Here is a 27,394-nt window from a genome sequence, read left to right as displayed (position 1 = left end):
TAAAAAAATATATTTTTAAAAATAAATAAATAAATATACAATAATAACAACAGTATAAGACCAATAATAGGTAATTATCAGGTAATCATTCAAGTTCGTCAACCCAACAACAAACAAGAGAACTGTCAATCCAATGTGATCGCTGGCTGACAGATCTAGGGTCAGTTTTACACTTTAACTAACACGACAGTCGTTGGACTGATGCTGCACAAGGCTGATTTCTGATCAGTAGGCTTACACGAGATGACCACTGCGTGTCGCCTGCTGCCCCTATAGTCGCTTATTTATCGTGAAAGATCTGGCAACCCCGCACCAGCGATGCTGAGGAGCACTGTGTCACCTGCAGTTCCTTCACGAGAGACCGCATCCACTAACTGCCTGGACAGTCTAATTTGGACAATAAGGTATGGCAATTTAATGATTTGTTGGTTGTCTGAATGTGTTGGAAAACCTAATTTTGAAAACTTTATGCAAGTATTAGCAGCCAGGAAGAGCCAAAATACGAGATAGCTACACGAAACAACAACATGACTAAATGAGAGCAAGTTAGTGTTGTGGCAGCTGCAAACCAAGTTAGTAGCACAGCGCAATCCTAACGTGCACGTCAGTTTATTGTTTTGTTGATAACAGGATAGTTAATATGAAACCGTTTGGATAGCCCATTGGCCACACATTGGAACTAATGCTAAGCTGTCCTATGATTGTTGTGATGCCTTCTGTCAGTGAGAAGCTTCTCCTTTGCTTCTTCGATTGTCTTGACTTTTCTTGGAGTTTAAATCAAACTTAAATAAAGTCGGAGTAAGTCATAGTAAAGAGCACCTCTGCCTCAGTCACAGATGTGTTGCCTAAACCCACAGCGCTAGTCCACTTCAGAGTATGACTCCCCCCCAATAGCTAAATTTGCGGTACATATTTGACCTCAAATGTGTCAATATATCGTAATCCTTTTGTTCAAACGTAGCGAAAATAAATCGTCACGCACACAAAATCATGGTACAGATGTGAGTTTGTTCACCGACGAAATTCACGTCATGTAATTTCTTTGCTAAAACCCTGCAGCCACGGCTTTAGAATCAGCCACTGCTCACAGCTGTAATTGCCTTGCAGGCCGACGGCGCCTCAGACTTGAAATTCACGTCATGTAATTTCTTTGTTAAAACCATATGCCACTGCTTTGACATCTGACACTGTCAACATCAATAATATAGGGTTTTTTTGTATTCTGACATTGTTGAATGAAGTCAAAGTTGTTACTCTAAGGGGAACCACAACCACGAACACAAAACTCATGAACACAACATGTGTACTCTGCCAATTCGACAATAATCCCTCTGATATTGTAGCCAGTTACTATGCTTAGAAGTGAGTTGATTGAATGATTAATTGGTTGCATTGATTTGATTACATTTCCTCCAGTGAGTGACATTAAGATGAAGAGAAGAAACGATATTGAGAGCTTCTTTATCAAGAAAAAAAGAGTCAGAGTCAGCTACAGCCAGTACCAGCGAGCCTGATCTCGAAAAATTGCGTCTCATTTCTCACGCAAACCAACATCCAAGATTGCGTACATATTCCGACGCATTCCCTGCTGTCTAGAGCACATAGGAAGCTTCTGATTGGTCTAGCTGTGCCCTTCCCAAAACCATCCCTAAACCTAACCTGTCAGTAATGCAATGTTTCATAGTTTTACAACTGTGCCCTTCCCAATACCATCCCTAAACCTAACCTGTCAGTAAGGCCACGTTTCTGAGTTTTAAATTTGTGCCCTGACCAAAACTTTCCCTAAACCTAACCTGTCACGGAGACCTGCATGACCACTGCGCATGTGTGTAAAGAGAATGCGTCGTAAATGCGACGCAATTTCAGTTTTGGTTTGCGTGATAAATGAGACGCAATTCGTTCGAGATCATGTAGGTACCAGCACCAGTGCAGAATGATGCCCACACAAGCCAGCAGCCTAGGGATAGTGTTGATGAGCAGTCCACTACCCCAATACAAGATGGTAGGTTGTGCATGGAAAGTTTGAATTAGTTACATGTAGCCCTTTCATGCACACCGTTCAACCAGTGGAACACTGTTATTGTCATCAAAAAGGTTCTGTCATAGTGCCACACTACATAACACAGGGTCTTTAGTAATACACTATGGTAACTCTGGTAACGACAAAGGTATAACGCCATGCATTACAGGGTTTAACAGCTGACAAATGTTGAGACAGAAGATGATGAACTAAAGATTTGTATTATATGTATATGTGCATGGACCTGTCTGTCTGTCTGTCTGTCTGTCTGTCTGTCATTTTAAACTATCCTTGTATTACCACAGTTGACCAGCCACATTTGGAGGAGGAGGAGACGGACTGTGAATCTGTGTTGTCTGGATCTCCACCTACTGAGCATGGTATGTCAGGTTCAGATGTCATTCATGAAGTTGGTGTCTACTCTCTCATACTTCAGTTATTTAAAAATGGCCAATTATGCATATTTATATGTGAATGCATAGCATTTAACCAGATTACACTGCACTTTCAATTAAAAGCCTGGCACATTAAAATAACTTAATGAGGATATGTGTGTGCATTTATCTTTAATTTCTGTGAATACGTACATAGAAAACAAAGACCTAAACATAGAACATTTCAATACTATATATATATATATATATATATATATATATTATACTACTACAAAATATTGTAGGCCTATTTGAAGTTCACTGGTGCTTTTCTTTAAAATGCAGGAAATAGCATAGAATAAATGCAACATTTTCTGTGTGGGAGGACCCCCGTATGTGTATATAATTCCATGATTCCATGGCCACCTCAGACTATATTTGTGTGTCATCTTGGCCACCCTAGTAAAAATGTCCTGGATACGCCCCTGCTCCACAAATACTAGCTTGCAGAGGAGAAAACACGTGGGCCTTACAACCAAGAGAACCGTGGTCTCTCTCTCTCTCTCTCTCTCTCTCTCTCTCTCTCTCTCTCTCTCTCTCTCTCTCTCTCTCTCTCTCTCTCTCTCTCTCTCTCTCTCTCTCTCATTCTCACTCACTTTCTCCTCTTCTCCCCTTCTGTCTACCTTATCTCCCACTACCCTGATGCTTTGGCCTACTGTGATAATCTGAAAATAAAATGTTCAGAAAGGCCCTTTGTACTGTCAGAGTAGTATCATGCTGTGGTAGTAAATGTTTTTCAGGTAAAGTTTCACTAGTACAGTGTTCAACTATTAAGTATAGGCTATTATTACAATACTGTAATTTTGCCACATACGACTTTCATCCTATACAGTAGGTCTATATGTATTTTATAATGATTTACCAGTGGCAGGAGTGGACTATACATAATAATACTACATTTTATTTGGAAGCGCCTTTGTAAACACTCAAGGTCACTGTACAATATAAACATCTCAGGAAAAGTAGACACAACAGCGCCAAAAATAAAAGCACAAAAATAGATAACGGTAAATAGAGATGAAGATAGAGAGACAGCAATCAAAGAGAATAAGCTAACTGGAAAAAAAGTTTATATAGGGCTAAATATAAGGAGTATCGTATAAATATGTATATGTAAGAAACAGATTTGCTATCATAATCATCATCTGGAATTAACTCATAGGCTAGCTATTTATTAACTTAAGTAAATGTAAGAAATAGATTTACTATTACTGTAAATGAAAAGCTAGCTATGTATAACGACAGGCATGGTTGGGTCTTAAGGGCATTTCTGATTCATAGAGATATTCACACACACACACACACACACACACACACACACACACAGACACACACACACACACACACACACACACACACACACACACACACACACACACGCACACGCGCACACACACAGAAAGAGAGAGAGAGGGGCGGGGGGGTGGTGGGTAGCGAAGAAGCTCGGTGACACTACAGCACCAGAAAAACCTTAAAGGAATGTAGGATGTAATAGCTCAGAACGAGTGGTGAGAAAATAGCTCCTGTGTATTTCTGCCTCTCTCTGTGTGTGTGTGTGTGTGTGTGTGTGTGTGTGTGTGTGTGTGTGTGTGTGTGTGTGTGTGTGTGTGTGTGTGCGTGTGTGTGTGTGTGTGTGTGTGTGTGTGTGTGTGTGTGTGTGTGTGTGTGTGTGTGTGTGTGTGTGTGTGTGTGTGTGTTTCTGTGTGTGTGTGTGTCTGTGTGTGGGTGTGTGGTCACAGAAGCCCCCCAGCCCTCCTTTCCTCCTGCTGCTGTCCATCAAAGCTTCAGTCCAAGATGGCGGCTCCACAGCACTGGGCTCTACTTCTCGCAGGCAAGTTTACTTTTTATAACGTGTGGACAGTTGACGGAGATCTTTCAAAACTGACATCATAGTGGAAACAACATAAAGTAATATTTTTTTTTAATGGAGTATAGCTGCACACTTACTGGATGTCTGAGGGGGGGTATACAGTAGGGAGGTCATTATTAGATGGGCAGGGCTGGGCTGCTACATATGACCTATATACTGTAACCACTCAGACTAAATCCCAAGCTCTTTTCAATGTAAACAAAAAACAATAGAACTGTTAGAAGTATTAGCATGTGGTGCCATTGCTGCACTGATTCGCATGAGCCTTCATATCAGAAATGTAGGCCTTGCTGAAGGTACTCACCACTATCATTGTCTGCACTAACATACTAATCGTCCCTGTATGGTAAGATTGTTGTCACCAGGAAGGCAATGACCAAGTTGTAACAAATAATAAAGTTGTGTAGTAATAGTGGTTTTTCAACCAAAATTAAGGCATTCCACTGTTGGAATGGTAGACACAGTGAGGTTTCAACAGTCTTGTTTTTGGATAATTAAAAAAAGAGAGATTATGATTTGGCTGTGGCACATATTAACTGATAAATACTGTATTATTTCTGCTAGTAGCTTTACGCAATACCTGCTTGCATTCATTATATTAATTAACTGTAATATTGCCACATTTGTAAACTGGGAGAAAGTTTTGTCTATATTGAGTGAAAGGCAGACGGAGAGGCAGAGTCTCAGAGACACAGATATACAGACATGATGTGAGGCTCATATATCATTTTTGTTTCATTTGTTTCAAGTAATATCCCCCCAATAAAACAATGTATGTATGTATTTCTAAAACTTTGGGGAGTGTCAGTATATGCCAGCCGTCCCCCAAATATTTATACAAACGTAAAGTAATTGTAGTTAAGTGTTTATTGAAATGTATTTAAAGTGTACAACTTATATTGAATAAAGTTTTTAGTAACACTTTATTTTAGCATTACATCTATTAGCACTAATACATACAATGTGTCTGTATAAGTGACTTTAAGGCGTGTACTAAGCAAAATCAAACATTTGTTAGGCATGTATTTGCAAATACCTTGTTCATGCACAATAAGGGATTTATTACCAAATCAACCTTAGTAAGGCTCTAGTAGGCCTTAGCTTTTGTTTAATACATGCCTTACAAGTTATTTATGCAGGCATTACTGTTGTATGTATTATAGATGTAACACTAAAATAAAGTGTTACCAAGTTTTTTATTAATCTGTTCTCAAACTGACATCCATTCTGGTCCGGGCACTGATAGTGCGTTCACTTCCAGTGGTTGCATTGGCCTTCACAGACTGTTGCATGTCTCATTGCATAGACTTTAGACACCAGTTGGGCAGTGACAAAATCTTAGTAATGTCTGTACATTCTTTGAAAAGAACATGCATTTGTAGATGTACATTTTATTGGGACACCCTGTATATACCAAGCTTTCATATTTGTCTATTTTTGTCTATTTGATGTGTGTGCGTGTGTGCGTGTGTGTGTGTGTGTGTGTGTGTGTGTGTGTGTGTGTGTGTGTGCGTGTGTGTGTGTGTGTGTGTGTGCGTGCGTGCGTGCGTGCGTGCGTGCGTGCGTGCGTGCGTTCATGCATGTGTGTCCCACAGTGTGTGCCGCCAGCTCCGTTGTGGCTCAGGCTTTGAGGACTGCCCCCATTGGCCAGTTCTTTGTGTTTGAGATCCAGAGAGAGGTGTACCAGGCCGACTTCCACCCCGTCAGCAAGATCTATGGTGAGGACACACCAGTTCTGGGCAGCCGTGGCCTAATGGTTAGGGAGGTAGTCTTAAGGTCAGAAGGTTGCAGGTTCGAATCTCACCTTGCCATACACCTCTATCCATGGCTGAAGTGCCCTTGAGCAAGGCACCTAACCACACTGCTCCAGGGATTATAACCAATAACCTGTAAGTAAATAACTGTACGTTGCTTTGGATAAAAGCGTCAGCTAAGTGCAATGTAAAGCACACCTTCATCCATGGCCGAAGTGCCCTTGAGCAAGGTACCTAACCCCACATTGCTCCAGGGACTGTTACCAATACCCTGTAAATGTACTGTAAGCCCCTTTGGGTATCTGTGTCAGCTAAGTGTTATGTCACCCGTTTCTCACACAGGGGAGGACTTTCCAGTGATGAAAAGTAGTTAAACTATACCAATGCAATGTGTAGGCCTACTGTGTGGTTCAGGCCCAATGAAACTGTGACCTTACAGCAGGGGTGGGGAACCTTTTTCAGTCCAGGGGCCACTTCAAATTCATCCGAGGGCCGTAAAAGTCCTCCGAGGTTCCGCACTATGAATGCAAATTAGGATTTCTCCCTGCACTATAGGCCTATATTGAAGGCAGCCACCTTTAAAATAGACCCCACCCTCTCTAGGTCCCCTGAATATAACTTAATTGTATTGCAAATGTATCTTCTAAGATTCCCTTATAAAATATGTCATATTTCATGTGAAGCTGCATAATATTGAAATTATATCGGGGGCCGAATAAAACGACCTCAAGGGCCGCAAACAGCCTTCGAGACATAGGTTCCCCACCCCTGCCTTACAGCAAGGCAGACGGACTACCAGGTGACCCATAAAGCAGGCTTCTAGCTCAGTGCTATAGGAAGGGATATTTACTAGCATTTCACGCTGGACTACCCTGATAGCAAAATGGCGTTGATTCGACGGCATTGAGCTATTGGACTGGTCCTTTAGCTCAGCGGCATCGTGCTGTGCCTCCCATACCCAAACTGGAGTGTTGACTAGGAGGTGACGGGTTCGAGCCCCGAGTGGTGGACTGCACAGGAAAACCTCAGATAAATTAGGATAAGTGATAATAAAACAGTGAATATTGCACTTTAAAGTGTGCATTCACCCTTTGAATAGTGGCTGCTGGTTAAAGTGTGTATGTGTGTGTGTTTGTGCGTGCGTGTGTGTGTCTGTCTGTCTGTTATTCTGTCTGTCCCCTACCTGTCTATAGGGTCAGTACCAAATGACCCTATTGAGTTTAAGTGCAATAAGCAGTTCTCCCCCGACCTGCCGGCCTGGCTACGCTTCAAGCAGAGAAATCCCTATGACAACGGCTTCCTGTACGGGACGCCCACCGAGGACGACAAGGGCAAAAACGTCATCGAGGTACGGCAGCTCACCACAGGGGGCATCCGCTGAGCACAGCAGGCCTAAAGACAGACTCACTCACTCACTCACTCTCTCTCTCTCTCTCTCTCTCTCTCTCTCTCTCTCTCTCTCTCTCTCTCTCTCTCTCTCTCTCACACACACTCACTCACTCACTCACTCTCTCTCTCTCTCTCTCTGACAGGGAGGGACAAAGGGGACAGTTGTCCCAGACCCAGGGATTGAGGTGGCCCAGAATTGGGTCCTCATTACATTGTATCTATTGGGCTGGGGGGCCTTTCAGATTACTTTGTCCTGGGCTCAGTCAAAGCTGTCAGTGGCCCTGCATGTGTGTGTGTACATTCCAAACCTCATAGATCTGTAATTGAAAAGCACAGGGTTTCTATGAGCTAACCACTTCACTGTTACAATCAATCAATGAAGTAGTTGAAAGGATTCGACTGGTTGTTGAGAGCAATTGTCTCTCACCAGGACCATCAAATTGTGTTAGTTTCAGTCCCAATAAAGTGCATTCCATTTCCAATATTTTCATCCCTATGGATTTATTTTTCCAAGCGAGTGCATGCACAGCAGTTGGTCAGCTGTCATTCAACTTGTGCTAAAAGATGGCTGTAGCCTAGTTTCTGAAATTGTTATCTTAATTGTTTATTTTAATTGTTATTTAATTCATTTTTAATTTTAATGCATTTACTTTGTGTTTTGGATGCAGATAACAGTGATTAACAGACGCAGTTATGAAACCTTTGAAGATTCTGAGATCATCAATGTGATTCCACGAGGTACAATATACAAATCATTATGCAGTGCACGTACACACACATTCACACACACATTCACAAGACACACAGACACACACACACACACACACAGAGAGACACACGCAAGCACACACACACACACACACACACACACACACACACGCACACACACGCACACACACACACACACACACACACACACACACACACACACACACACACACACACACACACACAGACCTTAACTTCCCTAATTCAAATCTATATAAACTAGAACTGCACTCAGAGAATGCAGACCTCCGCCAAGGAGACTGTTTGATAGAACATTGGACTATGTTATACTCTCTTTTTTTTCCAAGTCTTTCTGCCTTGTTTTTATGAAGCTAGAAACTGGAATGTCAAAATTCGCCCTATCCCGAAATGGTGAAGAGTCCTTTTTAAAAACTCTTGGATCCGGATCATGAACCGGATCACCACCAACATTTGATCACTTGTTAGTATGCTTGCCATGCGGCAAGCATACTATTGTTATTCTTCCGTTTCTTTTTTATTATTTTTTTTCTCTTTTTCTCTACGATCCATTCGTTTTGAAGAACCGCTCAAGCTAGAATATCCGTTCAAAGACCAAAATGTTCGGCTCGGTGATCCGCTTTGGATTTGTATTTTTCACAGGGGTACCTCAAACTCTGTAGCGCCACCAGCAGGTCAAAGTTGCAAGATGTAACACACTGTAACTTTTGAACCGTTGGTCAGAATTTTAAAAACTTGGTATCCCTGGAATTCTTGGACCAAGCCGAATCCAATGCACCCTATGACGTCATTTTCCGCCAGGATAATTTTCCCGCCTTTTTGAATTTTGTAAAAATCACTAAAAAGGACGACCCGCCCACAATTTTAGTCCACTCGTCCCAATAATTTTATAAGGGCATTGTCAGACTGAGATACATCTACCCTAAAATTCCTGGAATAATTGATGGAACCGTCTTCAAACAGGAGCCAATCAAAGTTGGCGGCGAAGACGCCAAACAGGAAGTGAGCTCATATCTCGGCAACGGCTACTTGTATCAGAACCCAACTTTATATACATCATCAAGACTATCCCCAGAGGAGAAAGATTACGTTTCGTGTAAATACGCCACTAGGGGGCGCTACAATAAGCAAAAATGTGTTTTTGCCCATATTGGCCCGTATTGACTTCGAATCATCAAACGCTTGATTTCATTGTAATCCTTGGGTCAAGACGAATCCAACGTATACTATGATGTCATATTTACCATCATGAATTTCCCACCATTTTGACATATTCAAAAATCAATAAAAATGAAGCTCCGCCCACAATTTTTGTCTGATCGTCCTACAATTTTTATCAGACCACCATTTGACTATTCTGCACCTATGCTGAAGTTTACAGAGCAATAGCTGAAAGCATCGGCGCACAGCAGCCAATCAAAATTGACAACAAAGGCAAACTTACCGTCGAAACAGGAAGTTAGCTCATATCTCAGCAACGCCTTGACGGATCTTAACGAAATTTCTCACAAATGATCTCCAGTACACCCAGAGGCTACGTACCGAATTCAGTGCAATACGGCCATTGGGGGGCGCTACAGTTGGTGAAAATGTGTTTTTGCCAATATGATACATACCAAACAGGAAGTTAGCTCATATCTAGATGGTTAACTGTATGTTGTTTATGCATGAAGGGCAGCATGTGCATTAAGGGCAAGTCAGGCATGAAAGGCAAGGCATGCATGAAGGGCAACGAATGCAAGACGGGCAAGCATACTCCAGCATTTTCTGTGAGGAAATGCAATCTAGTTCCTTTTGTCATTTCCAACAACTCCTTAAAATTCAATCAAAATCCACTCATGACTTTTTGAGTTATCCTGCTGACAGTCAGACAGGCAAACAGTCAGACAAACCAATGTGACCAAAAACATAACCTGGCAATAAAATGGAACATTTTCAAGGAGACTACCAATGTGTACATTGTGTCCCCGTCCTCTCTGCAGCCAAGCTGATGCCCTTCCAGGCCGAGTTCTTCATCCCCCGCAGAGACATAGAGAAGGTGCTGCCCCCTAGTGTTCAGTATGACATCAAGCAGGACGTGCAGAAGATGTGGGGCGTGGACGACCTGGAGTTTGTCAACATCACCTCGGCTCTGGACCGCGGAGGCCTGGTACCTCTGCCCCTGGCCGGACACTTTGAGGGGTAACATACAGCATTTGTCATAACAACATATGAAAGCAAAGTATACCTGCTATGGTCAGTGCTGATAGACCAGGAAATTGGATGGGCTTTAGTGGTGGGGGGAGGGGGGGTCACTTTTTCCAGGTTCATAGTACTCATACAAATTGTGCCAAGGCCAGTGAATCTCAGTGTGAAAGATTAATAATATTGCTACTATTTTTCTCAAGCAAACACTGGAAACAGGTGTAAAAGACTACCTTACAAGGGTTAAGAGCATTAAAGTCCCTTTAACACCACACACATAATTACAATACTGACATTCAAAGACAATGTCACTGTTCAAGTCTCATTCACCTGTTTCAAAGACACTGTCTGCTACGACTAACGACTGTTTTGTATGTGCTTGTGCCCCAGTGTGTATGTGAAGCTGGGCTCTGAAACATACTTCTCAAAGTGTCTGCTGGGCGTGGGGACAACACAGCACGTGCGCGAGTGCGATGCCCTGGACAAGATGCCTGGCCACACCTTTGCCAAAGTCACCAGCGACTGTAGCAAGTGCACCGTGGCCAGCAACTGTGTGCAGTGGTGCCGCTCCACCCTGGTGAGAGAAAGGCCCTCCACAATGTACAGTACATCAACATATACAGTATGTCACATACATGAGTACACCCTTGACATTTTTGCAGATTTGTAAGTATATCTTTTCATAGGACAACAACATCTACAGAAAATTCACTTAGACACAATGATTAGTGACCTGTTAACAACCGCTTATAACCGCTTAAATTTGTTGTTCACTCTCAAAATATCAAAATCCAGCCATTAACGTTTTGTTTGTTTATGATGTTAACAGGTCACTAATCATTGTGTCGATGTGAAATTTCGTTAACATTGTCCTATGAAAAGATATACTAACAAATCTGCAAAAATGTCAAGGGTGTACTCACTTAGGCCTACGTGACATACTTTACAGTAGCCAGACAGATACAGCAGATATTTTAGGTAGATATACCGTAGATCATAACTCAAACAAACATACACTCAGTAAGACAATTCTGAAGTTAATTATGTCTGAAGGAATGTGAGACTGTACAGATTTGTTCTTTTTTTGGCACTTTTTCATATATCTTCTGACCTAAAGTTCCTCCACTACAAAAAATACTATAGAATAAAGAAAAAGGTATATTAACCCACTGGGAAATATTTCTGCGATGAAGATCCACGTGTCATCCATTCATTAGCCACTCATCTGCTGTCTTCCTGTTATCAGATTGATCTCTCCAACCCAGAGCCTCCTCCGCCTGTACCCACAGTGGGCTCGGGCATCCTGGAGAGCGGGGGTGACTTTGATCCGCCCGAGTCCCTCCCGCCGCGTGACTTCTTCCCCGACTACATCGCCACGGTGCTCTTCCCCTTCGCGCTGGCCCTCCTCCTCTTCCTGCTCCTGGCCTACATCATGTGCTGCAGGAGGGAAGGCCTGTAAGTTCTTTTTTAAAGATATATATATATATATATATATATATATATATATATATATATATTTTAGGGGCTTTTATGCCTTTATTCAATAAGACGGTCTGAGATGGTGACAGGAAGCCAGTGGGACAGAGAGATGGGGCGGGATCGGGAAACGACCCCTGCCGGCATCTCAAACCGGTGTCCATGTGGGCATGCAAGGCCAAATGTGGGGGGCCTAGCGCCATAAATTCTATAGTCTAGATCAGGGGTGTCAAACTCAGGCCCGGGGGCAAATTTGGCCCGCGGAGCCATTTTATTTGGCCCGCGAGATCATTTCAAATGTATATTACATTTGGCCCACATACACCATTAATGTATCGCGTAACATGACTTGAACATGAAATTTGCTGTGTCACAGGATGCGCAGACACACATTAACTAACAAATATGATGGAAAAGAGTGTATGTGAAACTTAACTATGAGTATGAAGTGCATGCATGCACAATTTTAGTCCATTTTTGAAAATAATTGTTGAGTTCGGCCCACAACTTTGTTACAGATTTAGATTTTGGCCCTCAGTCAGTTTGAGTTTGACACCCCTGCTCTAGATTAAAGTAGCTCACACCAAAGATTGCTTTTGAGGTGCTGGGCAGTGGCATATCATTTCAAAAACATTGGCTACGTTTACATGCGACATTTAATTCAGAATTAACTCATTAAAACATCATGTAAACACTTCACAATTCGGAATTAAATGAAAGATCAAAGCAAACTCGACGAAACTATTTCATTCGGAATTATGAATTCAGAATTAAAAACGTCATGTAAACGTAGCCATTATTTTCTGTTCTGCGTTAGCAAAATCTTCTAGTATTATAGCTGATGTAAAAATGACTTTTTTTATCTATTCATTTCTCATAGTCTGCTAATTTCGCAACCACGCAAGTCAACAAAACACCATGAATTACTAGCACAATTCTCATAGCATCTATATGTAATAATAATTGGTTATTGTTCTCATAATATGTTAATTTACAGTTTTTCTCGATTGGTTTGGCTAATTTCTCAAAACCGAGATGACATTCTCAAAACAACACGGACAAATCTCCAAACCAACTTACAATTTCCCACAACAGAATGGCATTTTTCATTGCTTTCATCAAATTTCAAATGCTTTGTACATGTCTCAAATGTTTAGTACATCTCAGCAGATGGCTATATACAAGTACCCTACAGTTGACACATTGAGCATACATTTAGCACATTTTCCAAATAAATTGACCTGTCTTATCTGAACGAATTAGACAATTCTCAGTCTAATGGTTGCCCTCTCCAAAACATGTCAGCATGATTTCATTGTGTGAGTCACCATATGCAAAGTAGTCTACACAATCGTCAAAACAGTCAAGGACATAATATTTTAAGAATTTCTTTACTGTAAACAGTAAATTCATGACAGTGTTCAACAGGCCAGATGGTAATGTAACTTTACTAATTTGTAGAAAATAATTTTACAGCCGTGTATACTACAGTTTCCTCTGTTATTTGGCTAATTTCTTGACATTTTTTCAAACAGCATTCTGTGGAAGGAATTTAGTTTTGACACACGGGTAAACTGTTTTTGGAGTGATATGAGCAAGTGATGAGGATCCATGGCGTTATGCTGAACCATCCAGTTTATTTTGACAGAATGACTAAATGCATGCAAATGAGCCAAATCAATTGAGAAGGATATATGCCATTTTTATGGTACTGGCTATTTATGTGGGAGAAGGTTTGGTGCTGATGCAAGAATGAGCTGTTTTGGGAGGTATATGACATTTTGCTAGTTATCTGAACTGTTGTGCAGAAGTGTAAGAATGTTTGGCCAAATGACCCAAAATTTAAAGAAATGTCATCTCGGTTTCAAGAAATTAGCCAAACCAATCGAGAAAAACTGTAATGTAGTAACCACATCTGCACTTTGGTGTACCTAGAGAAACAGTATGAATTATTTGCAATTTTTTGCTCCCAAAGAGCTGTGTTGACATTGTCCCTTGTGCTTTCGTCCTGTTGACAGGGATAAACGGGATGCCATGACACCTGAGTAAGTGAACAAGAATTTTGTACACCACAAACACTTTCAAGGATGCACACACACACACACACACACACACACACACACACACACACACACACACACACACACACACACACACACACACACACACACACACACACACACACACACACACACACACACACGCTGACAGCTTTTTCTGGGCCTAGGGTAAAGTCATCTGAAAGGGCCCCCAATCCAATATATACAATGCAATGAAAACCCAATACTGGGCCCCCTCTCTCCCTGGGCCCGGGGCAACTGAACTTTGTCCCCCTTGTCAGCTTCCCTGCACACGCACACACGCACGCGCACACACATACACACACATACACACACACACACACACACACACACACACACACACACACACACACACACACGCACACGCACACACATACACACTCACACACACACACTAACACACAACCTCACGTCATTTTTTAACCCTTTGTCCTCTTTCTTCCAGTCTGCAGTTGTACCACCACCACACCATCGTGGGCAACACGTGTGAGCTGCGGGACCTGGCGGAGACCAGAGAGGGCATGCCGCCTCCCCTGTCCACCGTGCCCATGTTCAGCACCCGCACTGGGGAGAGCGCGCCGCCATACTCCGACAGCATCCCCCTCATCATGGCCCAGCAGTGAGTACACACCACAGGGGTCACCTCACCGCAAATCAATATCGGCCCTGCCTGCTGTTGTTTCCTTTGATCTCTGGCCTCTTCATAAGGTGACGCCCCTCCTCCTCCTCCTGTCAATCAGTGCAGAGTGGTGGTAGATAGATAGATAGATAGATAGATAGATAGATAGATAGATAGATAGATAGATAGATAGATAGATAGATAGATAGATAGATAGATAGATAGATAGACAGACAGACAGACAGACAGACAGACAGACAGACAGACAGACAGACAGACAGACAGATTATTATATCTCTGGCCTTTTGCTTTGGTGACGCACCTCCCCACCTCCCCTCCTCCTGAGTAGTTTTTTTGGGCCTCCCCCACCCATGAAATGTCTTGATTAGTAAACGAGACAATAACATATAAATGAGGACTTTTGTCCTTCCATCACAAGTTCAGAGGCTGGAGGAAACACATTAGTACAGGGGGATATACTACATGGCCAATCCACGCCCACTCTTCACTTTACAATCATTTCCTGAATGCCTTTCAGCACAAACCCAATAGATAACTTGCACGTGAAATAAGCAAATTGTAGTAAACCATACACATAAGTGTATATCATTTTTTTTTTAAACATTCAAAAAATATAAAGTTGCATCATCATAATACCAAGCTAATGTCTAGCCAAATCTCCCAGTGCATCGTAATCATCATGTTGATGCTCCAATGTACATAATATAACCAGTTGATACAGAATCTATTGTAATAAATCGTGTTTTTTCTCCACACAGGGAACCCAATGTGGACACTTTCCCCAGGTAAAATGAGGACTGGCTGTACTTTCCTTATTTGTCCACCAGATAGAGACAAATGTAACGTTTTATTGCATCTAGAAAACCGTAAAATCTGCCTCTCTTTTTCCCTCTAGGAAATAAGAGCACAATAGAGATTTACAATGGACATGGTTTGCAGTGGATTGACAGACGATTAGCATTAGCAATGTTGATGTGAGATGTGCATAGACTTCAACTATATTGATTTGTCATGAGTAAAATGTGCCTTTGTAATGTGTGTGGAACACTTGAGATAATGTTATGTATATAATCAAGTCAAAAAAATATGCTGACATTTTAGCTAAAGACCTTTTCCACCACTGTGTAAACTCAGTGATAACCATTTGCCTCACGTGTTTTTATTTTTTTTTACCCTCTGGTCTGAGAGAATGCACTTTTGTAAAGACCATACTGATGACCGGATCACAGTTACACAGGGTTTTTTTTTTTTGTTAACAATTATTATTATTATTATTATTATTATTATTATTATTATTATTATTATTATTATTATATTAAACTTCAACATTGTCTTGAGGCTTTCACCTCTAGGTAGGCCTACCATTATTGCTTTTGGAGCTGCACAGATGATTCTCTTCTGAACAATAAACATTTAAATTTACAAATCTGAAGAAACATTTAACCACCTTGAAAACACTTCAGTGAGAAAGGCTAAAATAATATAGGCCTATTTGTTGTTGATTTTTTGTTTGTTTTTCACTTTTTTATTTAGGCCTATCTACGTATTTAAAAAACTGGGCAAAAGCTTTGAATCGCATATGTTATCTTCTTCTTATCACGATCATCATTATCAGCGTGTTCAAATGCTTGATGCTATGCTTGATGAATGATTGAATATGCTTACTGCCACAAGTCCTAAATGAACTAGACTGAGTTCTCATGTGGTTATGAGCATACACTTGATTTGAGTTTGACTGCTGCTGCCATAACCAATGTGCACTTATGTGTGGGTGTGATATTTAAGTCAGTGTGAAGCCTATGTTTGGAAAATAAATAATTATTTGATATAGTAGACTATATTATTATTATTTCTATCATTGTTACTGTTCTTGTTGCTTCTGTTGTTTATATCAATCAATAATAATAATAATCATATTAATATTGTACACTCAAGTGTTATTATAAGATGTATTAAAGTAATTAAGGAAACAAAATATAGTAATACTCCATGTTTAGAGAACAAAAAAACTTGCATTGACTCCATTGGGCTCAAAATGGCAATAACTGTACACATCTTACCATTGCATTTGACCTGTGTTTTACTACGTTCTGCTATATTTTTGTTTGTATGAGTTTGATTGCTTGCTTGTTGATTAGTTGATTTACAGTATAGTACACTCATAAAATCTTGGCTTCAAATATCATGAAAAAGAGACGAGACAGCATGAATAATTGGCCAAACTCCAATCCATTAAATGACATTTTAAGATATGGCTAAACTCAACTTCAGTAGTGACTGTGGTTACAGTCTTGCCAAAGATTCCAAAGGCACACTACTGGTAAAGTTAAAAAGCCTTGCGTTGCGACTACTGTCTTCTTCAAAGCCTCATTAAATGGCATGATGACGTTTCGACCTTTAGGAAGACCACAAGGTCAAAACGTCATGCCATTCAATGAATAAAAAGAAAAAAAGAACCTAAAGAAGGAAAGTCCAAAGGGGTGTGCAAACATGTTTTAATGTCACTTCTTGTACCCAAGCTAACCCACAAGTCAACCTCAAAGCTCCAAATTGGCTGGGGTTAACCTGGAAATGAGATGAAATCATTGAGATCATAGATCACTGCAATGTGATCTATTCCCCACTGTTTTCATACTTCAGAGAGGTCCCCAAAAGGGAGAATGCAGTGTTTGGAAAGTAGCTAAGTTATTGATAATGTATAGGCATTGTTTCATATTGTTATATTATTATTGTTATGTAATTATTATGTAATCACATTTTTCTACCTAAAATTACATCCCACTTTTTTCTTTTAAATAAATACAGCACCAACAGTATTGTGACATCAGTGAGTCATAAATACCCCCAGAAGTGAAACTATTTATCTTTTAAAAAATATTTTTAATGGGCTTTTTTGCCTATATGACAGAACAATGAAGCTTATGACAGGAAGTGAGTGGGAAGAGAGAGGCGGGGAAGGGTCGGCAAAGGACCCGGGTCAGCCGCGTAGCAAACGAGTGCCCTACCATCTATGCCACGGTAGAGCCAAACTATTTATTATCTTATAGGCTATCTTTGCTATTTAAAATCTTGTCTTCAAGGGGTCTGAAAACTAGGTGAGACAGAATGATTAAGTTGAATTGTCCAAACTTTGTCCATGGTGATTTCTAATGATGATTTATGAGCATTGTTTGATGCATTATCCTACCAAGATTTACATACCACTATTTGCTTTGAAATAATTACAGCACTAACAGTGTGGTGACAGTGTGAGTTAAAATGTGTGAGTCATCATTCAAAGTGTTATTATCTGGGAATGGGTGCTTAAACTGTAGGCTGCCTTTGCTTTTTAAACACAAGATTAAAATCTTAATTGTTTTCAAGTGGTAATAAAAAGAGATAACACAGAATGAATAGACGAAACTCACACACCTTCATGCCAATGCAATAATAGACTTCTATTGTATATTAATTAGCGCAGTGCCTATGTTATAACCTTATGTCACCAAAATTGTAATGGCTATGTCTTAATCTGTTATTTAAGGTTCTCGGCAATGTTGTTATCAAGTTGAGTATTTTCTGCAAATAGTGAATAGGCCTGCCGGCGACCCCATCTGCCCAAAGAGGCTACAAGGGGCCTACCCAAGTGAAATGTGCAAATTGATTACCCTTCTTTTGTCTTATTTTATTCCTTGGAGTGAACAATGCCTTGTTTGCTCCAAAGAAATAAAAGGACAAAAGAAGAGTAATCAGTGTGCTGTGTTTTCAGAACTTTCTTCTTTAATAAAGTTTTCCTGCCTCACACACAACCAGGGTTGCCAGATAAGACTGATGATTTCCAGCCCAAAGGATGCACAAAACCTGGAAGCACTAAATCCAGTCCAATTTGCACTAAACTCTATTGATTTCTATGGCCATACATTTGCAGAAATAGCTTTTTTTTACCCCTTTTTACCCACAGACGGCCATCCCAAACAGCTCAATTGGGCGGGAAACAGCCCAATCTGGCAACACTGCACACAACTGCACCTGTATGACCGAAGGCTTTTCCAGAAGGACTCTCTTGGACTCTGAAATGAGCAAATTTCGGTTACAGTCAGACCATCCTCAGTCCTAAGGTGTGATGACTCCTTTGTCAAGTACAGAATGAATAGCAGAATTGGCCAAACTCTTAGACAAAGACCAGAATCAGTGAACCTGGTGAGATGAGATTATTCAGACGATTTGATGATCATTTATAAGATTTGTTTCATGCATTATGCAACTAAAATTACACTCCACTGTTTGTTTTGAAATAAATACAGCAAAAGTGTGATGTCCCCACCCCAGTGTACAACTGTTATCCTCTCTGAATGGGCAGGGAAGAAGGCTGTCTTTTTTGCTTTTCATGTCCGTTTCATGTGTTTCCCACAAAAATACAGCAACATCACCATGTCATTACCTCCTCACCATCACTTCAAAGGCACCGTGGCCTTGTGAAGTCAGTCCAATCATCAAAAAGTGTTTGGAAGAGTTTCTTCAAGTCTAGTTTGTGCATATGTAGGGACAAACATGGGTGAAATTCAGAACTTCCATCGTCTATTAGGGCTAGTAGCCAGGCCAGTAAATACGGGAACTCCTCCCACTTTGTTGGGGAAGAAGAAGAAATATTTAATGTCACCCCGCTTTCCAGGGCAATTACCAGGACACCTGCTGTGCTCTGCATCTTTGAGATCCAGTTCACCTGACCCCAATTAGCCTACCTGTAAGGTTCCCGCTCCTGTGTCATCCTTCTTGCCTTCCTGACCAAACCCCCAGCAAGATCAATAGTTGCAAATCAGATGGCCGTGGCGTGCAGGCAAACTTTAGACTGACAGCATTAATCGCTTACTTCTGTAATCAGTCGGTGTCCATCATTCTGACACCCCTCTCTCTCACACACACACACACACACACACACAGGCACACACACAGAGACACACACAGACACAGACACAGACACACACACACACACACAGTGTGCTGTGTTACCACAATGACAAATGTCTTTCATTCTCGTATTTGTATGCAGGGCTACAAGGATGTCTCAACACCCAGTAGAACAAAACAATTGTGTCTGTATTGCAGTCAAGTGCAGTCCCTGTGTGTGTATCACCTGCCCCCCTTAAAATCAGACCAACAGAGGAAGCTCCAAAAAACCTTCCAAAAAGACATCCTGCTGTTGTTTACAAGTGAACTGCTTGTGAGTAATTCCATTTGGGAAATTAGGTATTCATATCAATGCAGCACAACAAAGCCATTCAGTACATCCAAAGTGTACTCGAATAGCGGCTATGGTAAGTGCTTGTGTAACAGGGGTCAAGTGCTTTGTTTTAGCTAGTTTTGGGTTAACCTTTGCCCGTGACCAGGCAACACCATTGATGAACAAGAATGTGGCAGACAGAAGAATGATCACAGACACAAGGATACAGTTTCACATTTATTTACTATATATACAAATAATATTAAAACCTTCGAGATTTCGAGTCCTCAGTCTACACTAGCCTACCCCATCCCATGAGTCTCAATGCCCTTTCATCAGTCCCACAGTCTGCCACCAGCCAGTAGGAATGGTCTCCTGCAAGGTACAGCAGCGTAGACACGGGGCATGCAGTGAGCAGGAGCACAAGCAGTCAGCTGAGGAACATCACCGCCATGGCGACACTACAGTCCAACAAGTGGGAGGGCAGCAAGCATAGCGAGCGAACCCAGTTCAGTCACACCGGACCTGCAACAACGAAAGGAACTCGGCAGCGAGGGATTCCAAGCAGCACAGCCAAACATGAAATTAGTGCAATGGGCTCGTAGCCACTCACTTCAGCCGGGCACAGACAGAGTCCATGGCCCAGAGTCGTGGTGAGCGCCTAACCTCCTTAACAGCAGCCAGGGTCCTGGACAGGCTTCTCCGTAGCCTCTTCATGGGCGCAGACAAAGTCAATCAACCCGCAATGTCCAGTCTTCGTCCATCCGCTGCCGCTGTGGCTGTGGCTTCCCCTTCTGCCGAGCTCGATCTGCCTGCCTGCTCCTTGCTCCGCAACTCTGTGTCTGCCGGCATCCCCAGTCACCACCTGTCTTGGCATTTAAATAGAGGTGCAGTAACACAACACACCTGTACCACACTAATTGGCCTACTCACCAGATTGGTGGAAAGTTAATTGGTCCATTGTCCCTCATTATCAGATTGACACTAGGAAGCACTGGGAGTTAACAAAAGCACACAAAGTGAGAATCAATGTAAAATCAAAACACAGTAGCAGAAAAAGAAGTGAATTGACACAACACAGCAAAGTAAATCAAATGCAAAATAACACACAGGCGACACTTGCACAGCTGTTTCCATTCTCAAAACAACTCTTATTTATCCATGGTCAATTAGTCAGTCTAAACCAGTCTAATAGGTGATCGTACACTATGTAGCAAATTAAAAATCGGTCTCTGCATCTCTCTCAGACTCTCTCTCTCTTTCTCTCTTTCTCTCTCTCTCTCTCTCTCTCTCTCTCTCTCTCTCTCGCTCTCTCTCTAATTAAGGGAGGTATATTGGGGACATATGAACAAAGGTAGCCTACAGTGAATGCCAAAGCACAACATACAATGTTGCCTGCCCCTTTGGCCCTTTTTTATTTACTTTTTATTTTTTGTCACAATGTACTGTACTTTACTGTACTTTAGTACTTTACGTGTTTTTCAATTTGAAATACCACAGATATTCCTTTTAATTTCTAATAACCATGTAAAAATAGCAAGGAAAGGTTAGAAATGTGATGATTGACAGTTTATGAGTGATACAATAGAAATGGTAGGCCTATTTATATTACAGTGAGATGAGAAACTATCAAGACAAGAAACTTCTGGTGATTCACAGGTTAGTGGAAATTAAACTGTAGGAAGTCCTGTTAAAATAGAATATTTAAAAATAAATTGTATCATTATTTGTTTACTGTGAGGATTGCTTCTTTAGGCCAATTCAAATGGTGAGGTGCAGAGAGGTGGAGGGCTGGTGAGAGGGGCGTGACGGGCCGTATCCGGCCCCAGGGCCTTAGTTTGGGGACCCCTGGTCAGGCTCACTGTGGAGCGGGGTGCTGGTTGAACATGGAGAAACGGAAGAAGTACATTCCCTTGACCAGTGCTGTGAACACACCTGTTGAAGAGAGAGAGAGAGAGAGAGAGAGAGAGAGAGAGAGAGAGAGAGAGAGAGAGAGGAGGAATATTTTTATTTGTCTTTTTCTCTATCTGCGTGATGGTCAATGAGTGTTCTCAGATGTCAGGTGGTACAACCACAGCTAATGCCAATTTATTAAAAACGCTGTGAACACACGTGTTGAAGAGAGATACACTACTGAAATATCTTAATGATGGACAAAAGACAACGTATTATATGTATGCACTGTAAGTATTTCCATGACATTCACCTGCCTTTGTCATTCTTTTGTAAATAGTAGACCTAGGCCTACTTTGAAGTTTATAGCTTCCTCAAGAAGTAGACATGTTAAGTGCACTTTTCATTTGAAAGAGGAAATTTAAAAGATGATAAAAAAACATTGTTGTGTTTATTTGATTGCTATTCAAGACACTTTTATAAGAATGACTATATTGCTAGGCGGCTACTATAATTTGTTTTCATTATTTCATAATTTTTGGTTGGTGGTGTGCCGCGAGATTTTTTGAAGGGAAAAAGTGTGCCCTGGCTCAAAAAAGGTTGGGAAACACTGGTTTAGAGGTCCTTCCGCACCTTCAACGAGGGTTCACACTTCCACAACTTCTTTTTTTGCCAGTGTTCTGCAGCTTGGTTGCCTGGTTAACACCAGACCTAATCACAAGTGAGATTTCAGATTGAAACGATTGTGTAGAACTAAAGGCAGTATGGAAGTTCCCAGGCTAGCAGCTTGGCCTCTAGAAGGGCTATCTTCTCCGCCAGGTACATGTACAAGTAATCTGCATCCTTTGCAGCAAAACTTGTTGGTCCATCGCACTTCTGAACCCCTCAGTGTTCTGGGGCTCACACTGCCGGCAGCACCTCAACACCACAAACAGGGCTGTAAATGCTCTTCATTGTCCCTTAGCAACGTCTCAGGTGCCTACACTACTGTGTCAAACTTTGTCTCTTTTGTACGATTACAGAATTACATAAAACCAAGCAATTCAAGTTTCATCAGCCCTAAAATCTGCACTTTTTCCTCCAGCGATGTGGGAAAGTCCACAAGAGCCAGACAGCTCAGACAGACTCATAGACACAAGCGTTGATAATATGGATCAGCTTGAAACAGCTCAATAGAAATGCACCGTGAAGGCAGAGAGGATAGAAGATAGGGACGAGGTGTTGCTAAAGCTTTTTTGTCGCACACTTTTGATCGTCAAGCATTTGTAGATGATAACATGGACCTACATTGTGACATTTTTTTGTACAGTAGGGCAAAGGGACAGGTGCTTCAGCACCACCTTGTTACTCAGTCATGCCAACAAGCCTGACTTTATAAAAAGTAAACTTAGGACTTTTGCCCTACTTTACAAAAAATTCCCCCGAATGTAATATACATATAAATACCTGCCCTCGAGCACCTGGCCCCTAAAATTGGTGTGTGTGTGTGTGTGCGTGCGTGCGTGCGTGCGTGCGCGCGTGCGCGCATGCGCGCGTGTGTGTGTGTGATAGGCTGGGTGTGTTTGGCTTAGGCCAAAACGTCTGTGTGTCAGTCGAGGGTGTTGCTTTTCTAAAACAAATGATCCAGTTGCTCGCTCTCAAAGACCATTTTCCAAACTAAAACAGTTCTGTGTCCCTTTGCCTAATGCAGCGGTTCCCAAACTTTTTTCCCTGCGCACCCCCTTGTACATTTCAGTGTGGTTCGCGCACCCCCTAAGCGAAGATTTTGGTGTGCTAATGGCCACAGAAGTAAGATTCACTGCGCATTCACTGCACATTATGCTTGCGCATTATGCTTGTTGATATTATGCTATGTTGATTTGGGGAATCCTCTTTTCCAATAGTCTGGGAGTGAAACTACACTTCAGATGGACCCTTCCAGCATACAATTCACCATACAACTACTTAATGTTCATTAATGCTGAATGAAAACTCACATATCCACCATTGCTCTATATAGCTCGCGCACCCCCTTATGGCAGGCCGAGCACCCCCAGAGGTGCACGCACCACAGTTTGGGAAACCCTGGCCTAATGGCATTCTGGCATGGGCTACTTGGCAGCTAAAGCTCCTCTCTGCCCATGCTTGTAAAGTAAGACAGATGATAGTCATGCTTGTCACACTAAAGAAGGAATTGCGCCTCTGTGTCAACTTCAGCACCTCTCAGTCTCACTGTGGCCGCACATCCTTTCTTAATTTGGCAGCCATAATGGAATTAGTCAGCCCTTTTCTTTTCTTCTTTGTTGGTTTCTTTTTGGTCTCTTTTGACTTTATTTGATAGGACAGTGTAAGAGGTGGACAGGAAGCGAATTGGTAGAGAGACGGGAAGGAGTGGCAAAGTACCCGGGCCGGGAATCGAACACGGGTCAGCCGCACAGCAGAGCCTAGTCAGCCCTTTTCAATGTTGTGGTCACTTTGTATTTGGTCAGGATCCACTATTGTCAATAGTTGAGTTGGATTGGATGGGGCGCCGCTAAAAATGTTGGGCCCCCAAAATGTCAAATGATGTTAACAGCATCCTTCCAGGGGCCCTGTCAGTGCTGTTGGGCCCTTAAAATCGGTAATCAATAAACCAAAACAGCTGCGTTTACAAAAATATTGGGCTACGTGGAAACCTAAGGCACAGAATAATAATGGCGTTGAAAAACAAAAAACAAAAAAATAAAGTGCACTTAGAACTTGGAGTGCAGGTAATTGGATTAACCTTTACTTAACTGTTTGTATTTCATGAACATGACCATTTTTATTGGATTCAGCAAAGGATATAGATAAATGCACTTTTGATTTCATTCATTTTAATTGCATTTATATAATGTATGTGATGTTTATGTTTGTTACAATTTTGTGTTAATTAAATTGCATGCTAAATGTTGCAATGTTGTCTCCCTTGCGTCTTGTACTAGCCGAGGGATTTGGACTGAGAATGTTTAGTTTAAAGTCCTCTGTACACATGTGTCTTCTAACTGATCGAAGCAAAACCCAAAAGTATTTTCAACTTTTTAATTAGTCTTTGTTTTTGGTAGACCCAGCCTTCTATGACCGAAGCAAAACCCAGAAGTATTGTCAAACTTTTTAATTAGTCTTTGTATTTGTTCTGTATTTGTTCTACAGAACACACTGTATTTTTTCTAGTTTTTTCTATTACGCTAGACAAAACGAAGCGCATCCCCTGCGATTGAGGGTTGTTTGCTGGTTGGTGAGCTTTGAGATTCGCCTAATACCACAAACACCTGCTAATAATTAAACGAGTCTCTCCTGTCTCGTAGAATGTTCAAATACATACTCATTCTCACATCAGCAAACGTGAACACAGAGAGCAATGAGGAAGGAAGAACCCTGAAAAATCTGCTCTGGTCCCTATTAAAAAAAATCCTTGTTCTTGACAATGAAGGAAAATATACTCCGCACTTTATGAAGACGCTTGTCATTCAGATGCTGTCTGAAAAATAAGTAAGAAAGTTGCAACAGATTTACAAGTTAAAATAGATTTTTCCTTTTTAGTCCTTGTGCAATACACATTTGTGTCGTGTGCGAACCTACAGTACCTTCACTTTTGAACCTGTTTGGGCCCAAAGAACTGTTTACTTTTCTGTAGGCCTTCACCTTGAGCACATCAGTAGGGTATTCTTGCTTCTGGACCCTGGCTGGCTATCCCGGCAATGACCTCTTGTCCCTGCAGCACTCAGGGAAGTGTGACTAGAGGCTGATCAGGACCAACAGAGAAAGGAGACAATTCTTTCCCCAGCCCCTGCTGCTGTGAGCCCGTTGGTGGGGTGAAGCATGTTATTATACCTGAGGAGTGATGTATTGTGCTGAGTCATGGTGGGCAGTTGCCAGGGTTTCCCCCAACACTTTATTATGAAGGCCTTGACAACAGACACATACTGAACCACCTTAACAACGTCCCCTTAAAAACAAAGGTTTTGTGATGTGTATGCAATATCTAAAGTTGCTGTACCAAAAAATGTAGCCTATGGGTTATTTGGTGAAGCGTGTTATCACCAGAGGGTTGATGTATTTACTGTCTTGGTCAGGGTTTCCTCCAGCACTTTATTAACGCCTATAGACACGTTAAAAAAGATTTTGAGATGGGAATTTCACGAAAATATGTATACTTTCAGGGTTGTTTCATGTTGTTTCCATACAGTATACAACTACACAGCACTTTTTCAGAGATTAGTCATGTGATACTAGCTAGAGCCCCTGCACCTTGACATCGCAAACTTATAGCTTTGTTTTTCCATTTCATAATAAGAACTTTTTTTTTCACTGTCATGGAATGAGCTTCTCAAATGGACTTGGTCAGCCCAACCACCACAACCATGTTTATTATAATGACTGCTCACTACAATCCCATATGGACATGACAGCTGTTACCAAAGGCCACAAGCCAATAAGTGGTGTCCCCAAGTTGTGCAGAGCTAACGCTGCTGTATAGAGCTGATCACAGCAATGGCCGAGGACCCATGAACCTCTTAGCGTAGAGCTTGTGTTATAACCTTACTGTCACCAAAATTGTAATGCCTATGTCTTAATCTGTTAGTTAAGCCTCTCAGTAATGTCATAGCACTGTTGTTATGATGTAGCTGAGTATTTCCAGCAAATAGTAAATAGGCCCGCCGGCGAGCCCATCTGCACTAAGAGTCTACACTGACACAGGGACAGGAAGTCATTAAACTGACACAGGGCAAATAATTTACTATTTTGCTTGTGTGTGTGTGTGTGTGTGTGTGTGTGTGTGTGTGTGTGTGTGTGTGTGTGTGTGTGTGTGTGTGTGTGTGTGTGTGTGTGTGTGTGTGTGTGTGTGTGTGTGTGTGTGTGTGTGTGTGTGTGTGTGTGTGTGTGCGTGCGTGCGTGCGTGCGTGCGTGCGTGCGTGCGTGCGTGCGTGCGTGCGCGTGCGCCCGTGCAGGAGCAGTGCAGATCCAACAAACAACAACACAAAAAGTGATTAATACGTTTATAGGTACATTTTTCGTTTTACACTGTAAGCAATGACCTGAACAACAGAGGATTTCATGGCACTGGGAAAAGTACTGTGAAGAATCGAAACTCATCTGCAAATATTTCATCGGTAGGAAAAGACGTATTCCTATGAGCTATGCTGGCTACATGTCAGGAGAGTTGCTGACCCATCTGAAGTGAGGTAGGTTGGGAAGGCGGCTTTGTTTTATTCTGCACTTACAGCATAAAGCCTGCATCCTCAAAAAACAGTGTGTGTGTGTGTGTGTGTGTGTGTGTGTGTGTGTGTGTGTGTGTGTGTGTGTGTGTGTGTGTGTGTGTGTGTGTGTGTGTGTGTGTGTGTGTGTGTGTGTGTGTGTGTGTGTGTGTGAGAGAGAGAGAAAGAGAGAGAGAGAGAGAGAGAGAGAGAGAGAGAGAGAGAGAGAGAGAGAGAGAGAGAGAGAGAGAGAGAGAGAGAGAGAGAGAGAGAGAGAAAGAGAGTGTGTGTGTGTGTGTGTGTGTGTGTGTGTGTGTGTGTGTGTGTGTGTGTGTGTGTGTGTGTGTGTGTGTGTGTGTGTGTGTGTGTGTGTGTGTGTGTGTGTGTGATGTGATGTGATGTGATGTGATGTGATGTGATGTGATGTGATGTGATGTGAATCAGACAGCACACCACAGCACACCACAGCGAATTCTAGCTTCTGCTTCCCAACACACCTGTCTGGAGCAAG

The 27,394-nt window shown here is 41.8% G+C and overlaps 1 protein-coding gene across 1 annotated transcript; it reads left to right on the top strand.

Moving 5' to 3' along the window:
- The first annotated feature begins 4,209 nt into the window (after positions 1-4,209).
- On the top strand, positions 4,210-16,168 carry sgca (sarcoglycan, alpha). The gene is made up of 11 exons (XM_063221667.1): positions 4,210-4,285; positions 5,920-6,042; positions 7,272-7,426; positions 8,136-8,205; positions 10,197-10,395; positions 10,789-10,975; positions 11,645-11,853; positions 13,893-13,919; positions 14,401-14,574; positions 15,354-15,380; positions 15,491-16,168. Exons 1-11 carry the CDS (start codon positions 4,249-4,251, stop codon positions 15,495-15,497), a joined length of 1,215 nt encoding a protein of 404 aa, XP_063077737.1. The 5' UTR covers positions 4,210-4,248; the 3' UTR covers positions 15,498-16,168.
- Positions 16,169-27,394: the final 11,226 nt, after the last annotated feature.

This window comes from Engraulis encrasicolus, chromosome 2 (genome assembly GCF_034702125.1).
Source record: "Engraulis encrasicolus isolate BLACKSEA-1 chromosome 2, IST_EnEncr_1.0, whole genome shotgun sequence".
Taxonomy (NCBI): domain Eukaryota; kingdom Metazoa; phylum Chordata; class Actinopteri; order Clupeiformes; family Engraulidae; genus Engraulis; species Engraulis encrasicolus.
Note: the sequence above shows the minus strand (reverse complement) of the source record. Positions and strands in the feature narration are given on the sequence as shown.

Bases quoted from the DNA above. Each gene is read 5' to 3' on its own strand.
- sgca (XM_063221667.1), top strand. From the start codon at position 4,249: ATGGCGGCTCCACAGCACTGGGCTCTACTTCTCGCAG. The intron at 7,427-8,135 runs GTACGGCAGCTC...TTTTGGATGCAG, and splicing joins AGGGCAAAAACGTCATCGAG to ATAACAGTGATTAACAGACG. The intron at 8,206-10,196 runs GTACAATATACA...TCCTCTCTGCAG, and splicing joins CATCAATGTGATTCCACGAG to CCAAGCTGATGCCCTTCCAG.